At 46.2% G+C, this 12,701-nt stretch overlaps 1 protein-coding gene across 1 annotated transcript in view; it reads right to left on the bottom strand.

The window, feature by feature from the left end:
* LOC126522282 (polycomb protein eed-like) overlaps positions 1-12,701 on the bottom strand; it is a 99,921-nt gene that overhangs the window by 49,035 nt on the left and 38,185 nt on the right. Inside the window, exon 5 of the mRNA XM_050171003.3 lies at positions 7,150-7,275. Within this exon, the coding sequence (XP_050026960.1) occupies positions 7,150-7,275 (126 nt within the window). The remainder of the gene's footprint in view (positions 1-7,149; positions 7,276-12,701) is intronic.

Consider the following 12,701-nt stretch of genomic DNA (forward strand, 5'->3'; position numbering starts at 1 on the left):
AGCTCCTAAGGCTTTCTTTACTTCTTCTGGCGTTACCTGTGGGATTTCGAATTCCTCTAGGCTATTCTCTCTTCCACTATCGTCGTGGGTGCCACTGGTACTGTATAAATCTCTATAGAACTCCTCAGCCACTTGAACTATCTCGTCCATATTAGTAACGATATTGCCGGCTTTGTCTCTTAACGCACACATCTGATTCTTGCCTATTCCTAGTTTCTTCTTCACTGTTTTTAGGCTTCCTGCGTTCCTGAGAGCCTGTTCAATTCTATCCATATTATAGTTCCTGATGTCCGCTGTCTTACGCTTGTTGATTAACTTAGAAAGTTCTGCCAGTTCTATTCTAGCTGTAGGATTAGAGGCTTTCATACATTGGCGTTTCTTGATCAGATCTTTCGTCTCCTGCGATAGCTTACTGGTTTCCTGTCTAACGGCGTTACCACCGACTTCTATTGCGCACTCCTTAATGATGCCCATGAGATTGTCGTTCATTGCTTCAACACTAAGGTCCTCTTCCTGAGTTAAAGCCGAATACCTGTTCTGTAGTTTGATCCGGAATTCCTCTAGTTTCCCTCTTACCGCTAACTCATTGATTGGCTTCTTGTGTACCAGTTTCTTTCGTTCCCTCCTCAAGTCTAGGCTAATTCGAGTTCTTACCATCCTGTGGTCACTGCAGCGTACCTTGCCGAGCACGTCTACATCTTGAATGATGCCAGGGTTCGCGCAGAGTATGAAGTCGATTTCATTTCTAGTCTCACCATTCGGGCTCCTCCACGTCCACTTTCGGCTAACCCGCTTGCGGAAATAGGTATTCATTATACGCATATTATTCTGTTCTGCAAACTCTACTAATAACTCTCCTCTGCTATTCCTAGAGCCTATGCCATATTCCCCCACTGACTTGTCTCCAGCCTGCTTCTTGCCTACCCTAGCATTGAAGTCGCCCATCAGTATAGTGTATTTTGTTTTGACTTTACCCATCGCCGATTCTACGTCTTCATAAAAGCTTTCGACTTCCTGGTCATCATGACTAGATGTAGGAGCGTAGACCTGTACAACCTTCATTTTGTACCTCTTATTAAGTTTCACAACAAGGCATGCCACCCTCTCGTTAATGCTATAGAATTCCTGTATGTTACCAGCTATTTCCTTATTAATCAGGAATCCGACTCCTAGTTCTCGTCTCTCCGCTAAGCCCGGTAACACAGTACATGCCCGCTTTTTAGCACTGTATATGCTTCTTTTGTCCTCCTAACCTCACTGAGCCCTATTATATCCCATTTACTACCCTCTAATTCCTCCAATAACACTGCTAGACTCGCCTCACTAGATAGCGTTCTAACGTTAAACGTTGCCAGGTTCAGATTCCAATGGCGGCCTGTCCGGAGCCAGGTATTCTTAGCACCCTCTGCAGCGTCACAGATCTGACCGCCGCCGTGGTCAGTTGCTTCGCGGCTGCTGGGGACTGAGGGCCGGGGTTCGATTGTTGTATTCATATAGGAGGTTGTGGCCAAGTACTGCACCAGGGTGGCCAATCCTGCTCTGGTGAGAGAGTGCGTTACCGGCTCTGGTCACCGGGATCAGGCCGCACTCCAGGCCTGTTTGTGCAATTTTCTCAACACACGTTTTTTTTTTTTTTTGTATTTTCCGGTGGAGAATAGCGCGGCACCGGGATTTGAATCACGGTCCTCTTGCACTGGAGACGGATACTCTACCGTCCCCGTAGGAGTTAAATTAAAAATTAATTTATGGGGTTTTTACGTGACAAAACCACTTTCTGATTATGCACGCCGTAGTGGAGGACTCCGAAAATTTCGACCACCTGGGGTTCTTTAACGTGCACCTAATTCTAAGTACATGGGTGTTTTCGCATTTCGCCCCCATCGAAACGCGGCCGCCGTGGTCGGGGTCCGATCCTGCAACCTCGTGCTCAGCAGTATAACACCATAACCACTGAGCAACCACGGCGGGTCCCGCAGGAGTTGTATTTCCCATTTAACCTACAGTGGTGCCCTACTTGGTCAGTCAAGGTGGACCAATCTGAGCTCGGTTATATCGCATGGATGGCACTCGGCTAGAGAACCTGGTATTTATGACCTGCACATGTGAGTGTGAGGCCATACATATTTGAAGATATATATATATATATATTTTTTTTTAGGAGGGTTCTTGTACAGTGATAAAATAAAGGAAAAGACATTAAAAGAAAGAAAAAAAAAAGAAAGAAAAAGGGGCGAAAAAAAAAAAGGAACATAACAGGTGATTTGAACTCGTGACCCTTCGATGTTGCCCGGAAAGATAGCTCAGTCGGTTGGTTCGCCAGGCCCCAGGCTACTTTCAAGCGCCACAGCTCCTGCTCCGCGCCTCACACTTACGTGGAAAGAGACTCATGTTGTCCGCGATAGTTGGAAGGCATACTTTCTAGGAAAAATGGCCGCTCAAGGAGAAGAGCGAACTCGAGCGGCTTTAGAGGCTAGGAAAACTGCCTTAAAATATTTAGACTTGAGGGAAAGCTTCGTTAACAAACTATAACACGGCAATCAGCACTCGAATACGACGAGAGAAATTACTGAGACGTGGAAAATTCCCTTGAAAAAAATCTGGTTTGCTAGACAAATGCTTGTATGTATTGAACCTCTTAAAAGATGAGGGGTGAAATATGCGCTCACCGAGAGGGCATCCTCAGCACGAGACATCCACAAGGCACCCCACAGAGATGTGGAGAGCTTCGCGGCCGGAACGAAGCCTCCCCTCTCCGCCGGCCAAGAGGGGGAAACGCGCTTTCCGATCGCTCAAGGTTGCGCGGACAAAGCATAACTCTAGCGTCTAGGAAAAGCCCAACCAGGTGCAATGGCGGCACGCATAGCGTGGGAAGCTAGCCGCCAGAATAACCATACCAAGGACTGCTGCTGATGAGGGCGAAATACCCTCGTGTAATTATAATAACCCCAATAGGACTACCTTCGAAAAAAAAAGGGAAACGGCCCAGAGGGCTATACCACGAGAGCTATGACTGATGGTTTTCAATATATATATATATATATATATATATATATATATATATATATATATATATATATATATATATATATATATATATATATATATTCATCTCATCTATGGGATCGCATGCGCGCGCTGTTTCTTTGTCTCTGCGTGTAGTACAGTTAAGAGAGCCAGCCCAAGGGCGGAGAAGAAGAAAGAAGAGAAAAGCAAAAACTGCAGCGCCGTGGTTTTAAAGCGCACCCGTGGTATAGAAACGGAATGCGATATAAGCGTGCGTAGCCATGACACGCACACGACAAACCGCCCCAAAATATTTAGACCTGAGGGAAAGCTTCGGTAACAAACGATAGCACAGCAATCAGCACTCGAATACAACCATAACCCTAATACTAATTGTAAATATTCATCTCATCTATGGGATCTAATGCGCTCGCTGCTGCTTTGCTCTGTGTGTAGTAGCCAAGAGAGCCAGTTTAAGGGTGGAGAAGATCTATGGATGAAAAATACCTGGTTCGCTGCAGTCGATCTAACGAATCATCGATCCACGTAAGCCGATAAACGTCTGTTTTTGTGATGTTATTTAACTTTCTATAGTCAACACAGAACTGAAGCGTTCCCTCTTTCCTTTTGACGAGGACTACCGGTGACAACCAAGGGCTTTGGGATGGTTGTACGACGTCATCGTCAAGCATTTCTTTCACTTGCGCATTAATCACATTGCGCTCCACCGATGCGCGATAAGGCAGTTGTCGTATGGGACGAGAATCGTCATACGTGATTATTCGGTGTCTTGTGATGGGTGTCTGGCGTACCTTAGAAGAAGATGCGAAGCACTCCTTGAACCAAAGTAGCAATTCGCGCAGCGCTTTCTGCTTTTCGTCCGAAAGGTCTGAATTTATGTCGATATTGCTGAGTGTCTGAGCTGGGTTGTCCTTTGTCATAGACACAAAGCATTCAGCAACGTCTGCTATGGGCTCAGCAAAAGCGATAGTAGTACGACGAAATAGGTGCCGATGTTCCTGGCTGAAGTTCGTCCCGAGGAGTGCAGAATGTCCACCTTGAAGCATAATGAGATTGCGGGCTGCACATACACCATGAGTTGGCATAAGGGAGGAATTGCCCTCTGCAATAGCTTCGCCATCACGCAGATCGTCGCATACGACTGCTACCAGGACACTTGCGCGTGGTGGTGAAGTTACACTGTCGGCGTAAACCCGAATCGCGTTACGTCGGCAATTGTCGAGGCTGTTCGCTGCTCTCTCTGTCGAAAAAGTCACTGTGCACTTCCGGAGGTCTATAATGGCACCATACTCTGGCAGAAGCTCGACGCCCAAGATGAAGTCCCGAGAACGATTGCGGAGTATAAGGCAGCTGGCTGGAAATGTACACGAATTTGTACTTCAATTGTGCACATGCCCAACGGTGTTACGATATGCCCACCAGCAGTATGAATTTGTGTTCCAGACCAAGGCATGATAACTTTTCTAAGTTCCGTCACTAGTTTTCCACACAAGATTGAGTAGTCGGCACCCGTGTCCAATAACGCACTAATGTGGTGGCCGTCGAGCACAACAGGTATGTCTAGCGAGAGTCTGTCGCTGAGTTCGGCTGCTGTTGTCACTGAATCGTGCTGAATAGACCATGCTAATGTCGATGGGGGGTCTTCGGAAGGGCGATTATCAGCTGCCTCGCCCCCGAAGGTCACTGCTCTTCGTTTTCCCGGCGAGGGCTTGGCGATCGTCTCTGCGCTGCCATTGGAAGGCTTCTACGAGCTGGGGAAGATCGCCTGGGGGACGGCGCGCACGACTGCCGCCGTGGGAACAGTGGCATACTCCGCTGGTTCAGCTATTATTCAATCGCCCTAACCCTTTTGCCATATCTGGGCCTTGGTGAATCCGCAGCAAAACCTTGCAGTCCGAGGCGGCGGTATGGGCACTCGTGGTATACGCGACCGGCTTCTCCAGTGATAGCACAGAGGCCTTCTGTCCGCGGTACGCCAGACGTCAGATTTCCTTTCGAGCAGGCGCCAATCCGCCATACATTGGATCGGTTGCACTGATGGGAGCGGTGAGATGTATGACACGGCGTAAGACGTGGCAGGGACGAAATGGGTCAGAGCGCGAACAGGGACTCGCCCCAAAACTTCCTCATACGATGGCCGCTGCAACTGTGCTGTCACAGACGACGCATTGCTGCTTGGAACGGGACCTTGAATTGCTTGCTGCACTTCACTTCTCACGAGGGCAGAAATGGAACCCAGCGTGGGATGAGGCGGGCAGCTGAGCTGTTGAAGCTCATCACGCACCACAGAGCGGATAAGGTCTCGGAGAACATCCAAGTTTCCAAAGGCAACCACATCCGTCAGTGAAGCAGCATCGCATGCCTGTCATACGTAGCTAAGCGATGGTCTGAAGGTGAAGTAGCGTTCAACTGCCTTTCATAGAAAGCTGAGCGCTGGTGTAGCATCTTTTCTATCGTGGTGGCTTCGGTTAAGAATTCAGCCACGGTCTTCGGCAGGCTTCGAACAAGGCCAGCAAATAGCTGTTCTTTAACTCCCCGCATTAGATGGCACAGCTTCTTTCCCTCTGACATGGTAAGGTCCACCCGACGGAAGAGGCGCGTCATATCTTCTACATATGACGTTACGCTCTCATTTGGTAGATGAATGTGGGATTGGAGTGCCCATTCGGCTCGTTCGTGGCGATCAGCTTTGGTGTGTCTCCAGCAAGACACGGTGGAACTCGAGCCACGATTTGAGGAGCCCTTCTCGGTTCTCGTACCAAGTGCGAGCACTGTCCTCCAAGCTGAAGTAGACATTTCTCAACTTCACCGCGTCACTCCATTCGTTTATCTCGGCAACGCGCTCAAACTGGGTTAACCAGTCTTCTACATCCTCGAAGATATCCCCATGGAACACTTTCAGCACTCGGAGATTTTGCAGCAGGTACTGAGTTGCCGTTGTGGCCGTACCTTGCATAATGGTCGATAGAGACGTCGACGTTCCTTTCATACTGGTCAGTGGGGACATTGATGTTGTTGTGGAGAGATGATCAAGCTCCGGAGGCAATCCTCGGATTCTCCTGCTGGCCCGGTGAACGGGACAGCTAGTTCACTAGTATAGGGCTGGTACTCCTGCTACCAGGAGTGATTTGTGGCATCGGATGAACCGTACCCTGCACCTCCACGAGTTTTGTCACAAAAAGACAATTGAAGATGTACCCGGCGTCGGCGATACGGACAGTTGTACAAGATGGCGTACAAAAAACTCAAGCCAGCGTCCTCAGCCTCTACTTCTTTATCAGCGCCTGCCCCTTGCCGAGCGCACGCTCCAGTCCTTCTTTCTCAGTGCTGGCTCGCGACACCTAGCGGCAATATATATATATATACATATATATATATATATATACACACACACACACACACACACACATACATTTTACGCCAGTGTTTGATTGATCCCATCTTGAGCGACTAATGCTGCCATTTTATACCTGTAACCACCAAATGCGTGATACACAGTTGATTCATATACGTGGAAATGGTTGTATACATTTTGTGTTTTATGGCCATGTTAATTGGAGGTCTTTGCACACATAACTGAGAAATTATTTGTGTAGCCGCACAAAATAGCGATGCCCGTGAATTGAAAATAAAACCAATCGTGAACTGTGCTGACAGGCCTGATGGACAGATCAGGAGATCTGTGTTCAATATATGCAAGTTTCTATTATGCATGTATATTTAGTCAGTTGAGTTTATGAGTAAAATTCAACGTAGAATTCCTTACATTAGAAACAAGACATCAGAATTCCATTTCAAGAATGTTTAATGCACATGACGATGAACACGTTTTAGACCAAGCCACATCCAAAACAGGCCAAACCTCTTATACCTTGGCATTCCCATGATGCCACAACACTGAAAGTGACACAGATGGTGGCTGAACATTTCCCGCAAAGTAGTATGGCAGGAAGGTATACGTCCATACAACTAATTCAGTAGTAAAGTAGAACTGAATTTAGTACCTAATATCGCTTGAAATAAACAAGTTCACTAAAGCATAGTTTACTATGTGTTTTGTCCCATCTGATCCTCAGATGACCAGTACTATATAGTCTCAATCATACTACAACTCTTCAAACAAACCTTGATGCACTTCATGGCAGCTGGGCTAATGATGCGAATGACACCTCGTGACCCCGCAACAGCAAGCAGTGGATGCCCTGTGACGTCGTCGTATGACCAGGCACAGGTGTAGAAGTTCTCCTCGGACTTAAAGGTCACAGGTCAAGGAAAATGGCCTTTTGTGCAAAAGGATACCGTCGAACCTCATTATAGCAAAATCTCATTGGACACAAAAATACCTTCGTTGAATTCTATATTCGTTATAAGCATACACAAATCTATCAGGGGCCACAAGAATCGCAATCAGGTCTATGTGAAAAAAACACAAATGCGGTGTCTCTGTCAGGCCAGCAACGGGTATCCTGCAGATTTTATTGCGATACCAATTATATGGATACTCCAGGCACCTTTCTGCCGTTGGCGCCGCCATGAGGTTCTGTATGAATTCCAGGGGCAATAAATTGTCGCCGCGCTCCGTATGCTACATGTGCGAGTGGAAGCATGCATGAGTAAGCCGGCAAATGCAGCTCAATCTCGCGGGTGCAAGCGAGGAAGCATGCCCTCTTCTGCAACGTGTGAGGCACGGGGGTAAGGTGAGAAGGTTATTCTCTTGCGGCTGCTTACAGTGCAGGCCTCATCTTCAAAGTGATCTGTAATGTTTGCAGAGTGCGCATAGTGCTGGTAGCGTCGTATGCGCTGTGCTTTCAACGTTTTGTTCGCATTGAATCGACAGATGCAGGGAGGTCAAATCGCTCATTGCTGCTGCTGTGATTTCTCGCTCCAGTGTTTTCAGAGAGAGTTCCTGCCGTCATCAGGTGTGATGTGTTCATGTTTACCTGTGCTCACGTGACACCACGCTTGTTAATTTAGTAAATCGACAAATGTTTACAAGTTCATACAGCCGATAAAACTACTATCCCTACTTCCTATAGTTATCTAACAATTTGCTATCGCAATCGATGCTTCGCCTATGGGTGAAACTGCAGCTTTTCTTGATGCCCCTTCGACAACTTGCCCTGCCAATACAAGGAACAAGAACAACAATAAATTATCTACATATGTGTTGCACCATCGCCAGTAAGCAACCGTGCGATTGTGCAGGATGGGCACACTGTCTTGCCAACTGCCGTCCAACCAAGCCAAGACTCTGGCCAAAGCGTGCATGCCACCAAGAACAATTGAGACCCGGAGGGGACCACACATGGATCTATACTAGAACTATCAGCCTAGCCTGTGTGTCTGATCTAAGCAACTGTACCTGACATTTCGGCTAACTGAATATACAGGGTGTCCCAATAATCATGCACTAAGAGTAATTAGTCCTAAATATAAAATGCTCGAACATTATAATTAGATGAAAAGTGTCAATGATAAAATTGTAGAGCAACATAAAAAACTCCCAATAGAGCTTTCTGTTGCTCAATACGTGCTACATAAAAGTGTTTTTCTGAACGTGAAAGAGACCCGCGAATACATGTTAACTCTTTCCCTACCATAGGGAAAATAGGTATTTTTTGTAGGTTATGCTAGATTTTCTTTTTCTGCGGGAACTACTGCACTCAATATTTTATGTAACACATAAACAAAAGGCAGAATGAATGCACTTTTCACACATAAACATTTTATTAACAGGATGCGTGTCATAAAAAAGATACAGATTGTCAAAATCAAGATTGTGGGATAAAATTAAACAAAGTTAGTAAAGACACACTTGTATTTACATAGAAAAAAATGTACAAAAAAATTATGAGATATACAAAATGTATTGCAGTCCAATAGGCACTGCCTCCGAAAAAATCTAAATTTTTCATTGGACAGGTCATCATCATCATCAGCCTAGTTACGCCCACTGCAGGGCAAAGGCCTCTCCCATACTTCTCCAACTACCCCGGTCATGTACTAATTGTGGCCATGTTGTCCCTGCAAACGTCTTAATGTCATCTGCCCACCTAACTCTCTGCCGCCCCCTGCTACGCTTCCCTTCTCTTGGAATCCAGTCCGTAGCTCTTAGTGACCATCGGTTATCTTCCCTCCTCATTACATGTCCGGCCCGTGCCCATTTCTTTTTCTTGATTTCAACTAAGATGTCGTTTACCCGCGTTTGTTGCCTCACCCAATCTGCTCTTTTCTTATCCCTTAACGTTACACCCATCATTCTTCTTTCCATAGCTCGTTGCGTCGTTCTCAATTTCAGCAGAACCCTTTTCGTAAGCCTCCAGGTTTCTGCCCCATATGTGAGTACTGGTAACACACAGCTGTTGTACACTTTCCTTTTGAGGGATAGTGGCAACCTACTGTTCATGATTTGAGAATGCCTGCCAAACGCACCCCAACCCATTCTTATTCTTCTGGTTATTTCAGTCTCATGATCCGGATCCGTGGTCACTACCTGCCCTAAGTAGATGTATTCCCTTACCACTTCCAGTGTTTCGCTACCTATCGTAAACTGCTGTTCTCTTCCGAGACTGTTAAACAATACTTTAGTTTTCTGCAGATTAATTTTCAGACCCACCCTTCTGCTTTGCCTCTCCAGGTCAGTGAGCATGCATTGCAATTGGTCTCCTGAGTTACTAAGCAAGGCAATATCATCAGCGAATCGCAAGTTGCTAAGGTATTCTCCATCAACTTTTATCCCCAATTCTTCCCACTCCAGGCCTCTGAATACCTCCTGTAAACATGCTGTGAATAGCATTGGAGATATCGTATCTCCCTGTCTGACGCCTTTCTTTATAGGGATTTTGTTGCTTTCTTTGTGGAGGACTACGGTGGCTGTGGAGCCGCTATAGATATCTTCCAGTATTTTTACATATGGCTCATCTACACCCTGATTCCGTAATGCCTCCATGACTGCTGAGGTTTCGACTGAATCAAACGCTTTCTCGTAATCAATGAAAGCTATATATAAGGGTTGGTTATATGCTGCACATTTCTCTATCACTTGATTGATAGTGTGAATATGGTCTATTGTTGAGTAGCCTTTACGGAATCCTGCCTGGTCCTTTGGTTGACAGAAGTCTAAGGTGTTCCTGATTCTATTTGCGATTACCTTAGTAAATACTTTGTAGGCAACGGACAGTAAGCTGATCGGTCTATAATTTTTCAAGTCTTTGGCGTCCCCTTTCTTATGGATTAGGATTATGTTAGCGTTCTTCCAAGATTCCGGTACGCTCGAGGTTATGAGGCATTGCGTATACAGGGTGGCCAGTTTCTCTAGAACAATCTGACCACCATCCTTCAACAAATCTGCTGTTACCTGATCCTCCCCAGCTGCCTTCCCCCTTTGCATAGCTCCTAAGGCTTTCTTTACTTCTTCTGGCGTTACCTGTGGGATTTCGAATTCCTCTAGGCTATTCTCTCTTCCACTATCGTCGTGGGTGCCACTGGTACTGTATAAATCTCTATAGAACTCCTCAGCCACTTGAACTATCTCGTCCATATTAGTAACGATATTGCCGGCTTTGTCTCTTAACGCACACATCTGATTCTTGCCTATTCCTAGTTTCTTCTTCACTGTTTTTAGGCTTCCTGCGTTCCTGAGAGCCTGTTCAATTCTATCCATATTATAGTTCCTGATGTCCGCTGTCTTACGCTTGTTGATTAACTTAGAAAGTTCTGCCAGTTCTATTCTAGCTGTAGGATTAGAGGCTTTCATACATTGGCGTTTCTTGATCAGATCTTTCGTCTCCTGCGATAGCTTACTGGTTTCCTGTCTAACGGCGTTACCACCGACTTCTATTGCGCACTCCTTAATGATGCCCATGAGATTGTCGTTCATTGCTTCAACACTAAGGTCCTCTTCCTGAGTTAAAGCCGAATACCTGTTCTGTAGTTTGATCCGGAATTCCTCTAGTTTCCCTCTTACCGCTAACTCATTGATTGGCTTCTTGTGTACCAGTTTCTTTCGTTCCCTCCTCAAGTCTAGGCTAATTCGAGTTCTTACCATCCTGTGGTCACTGCAGCGTACCTTGCCGAGCACGTCTACATCTTGAATGATGCCAGGGTTCGCGCAGAGTATGAAGTCGATTTCATTTCTAGTCTCACCATTCGGGCTCCTCCACGTCCACTTTCGGCTAACCCGCTTGCGGAAATAGGTATTCATTATACGCATATTATTCTGTTCTGCAAACTCTACTAATAACTCTCCTCTGCTATTCCTAGAGCCTATGCCATATTCCCCCACTGACTTGTCTCCAGCCTGCTTCTTGCCTACCCTAGCATTGAAGTCGCCCATCAGTATAGTGTATTTTGTTTTGACTTTACCCATCGCCGATTCTACGTCTTCATAAAAGCTTTCGACTTCCTGGTCATCATGACTAGATGTAGGAGCGTAGACCTGTACAACCTTCATTTTGTACCTCTTATTAAGTTTCACAACAAGGCATGCCACCCTCTCGTTAATGCTATAGAATTCCTGTATGTTACCAGCTATTTCCTTATTAATCAGGAATCCGACTCCTAGTTCTCGTCTCTCCGCTAAGCCCGGTAACACAGTACATGCCCGCTTTTTAGCACTGTATATGCTTCTTTTGTCCTCCTAACCTCACTGAGCCCTATTATATCCCATTTACTACCCTCTAATTCCTCCAATAACACTGCTAGACTCGCCTCACTAGATAGCGTTCTAACGTTAAACGTTGCCAGGTTCAGATTCCAATGGCGGCCTGTCCGGAGCCAGGTATTCTTAGCACCCTCTGCAGCGTCACAGATCTGACCGCCGCCGTGGTCAGTTGCTTCGCGGCTGCTGGGGACTGAGGGCCGGGGTTCGATTGTTGTATTCATATAGGAGGTTGTGGCCAAGTACTGCACCAGGGTGGCCAATCCTGCTCTGGTGAGAGAGTGCGTTACCGGCTCTGGTCACCGGGATCAGGCCGCACTCCAGGCCTGTTTGTGCAATTTTCTCAACACACGTTTTTTTTTTTTTTTGTATTTTCCGGTGGAGAATAGCGCGGCACCGGGATTTGAATCACGGTCCTCTTGCACTGGAGACGGATACTCTACCGTCCCCGTAGGAGTTAAATTAAAAATTAATTTATGGGGTTTTTACGTGACAAAACCACTTTCTGATTATGCACGCCGTAGTGGAGGACTCCGAAAATTTCGACCACCTGGGGTTCTTTAACGTGCACCTAATTCTAAGTACATGGGTGTTTTCGCATTTCGCCCCCATCGAAACGCGGCCGCCGTGGTCGGGGTCCGATCCTGCAACCTCGTGCTCAGCAGTATAACACCATAACCACTGAGCAACCACGGCGGGTCCCGCAGGAGTTGTATTTCCCATTTAACCTACAGTGGTGCCCTACTTGGTCAGTCAAGGTGGACCAATCTGAGCTCGGTTATATCGCATGGATGGCACTCGGCTAGAGAACCTGGTATTTATGACCTGCACATGTGAGTGTGAGGCCATACATATTTGAAGATATATATATATATATATTTTTTTTTAGGAGGGTTCTTGTACAGTGATAAAATAAAGGAAAAGACATTAAAAGAAAGAAAAAAAAAAGAAAGAAAAAGGGGCGAAAAAAAAAAAGGAACATAACAGGTGATTTGAACTCGTGACCCTTCGATGTTGC

Source organism: Dermacentor andersoni, chromosome 6 (genome assembly GCF_023375885.2).
Source record: "Dermacentor andersoni chromosome 6, qqDerAnde1_hic_scaffold, whole genome shotgun sequence".
Taxonomy (NCBI): domain Eukaryota; kingdom Metazoa; phylum Arthropoda; class Arachnida; order Ixodida; family Ixodidae; genus Dermacentor; species Dermacentor andersoni.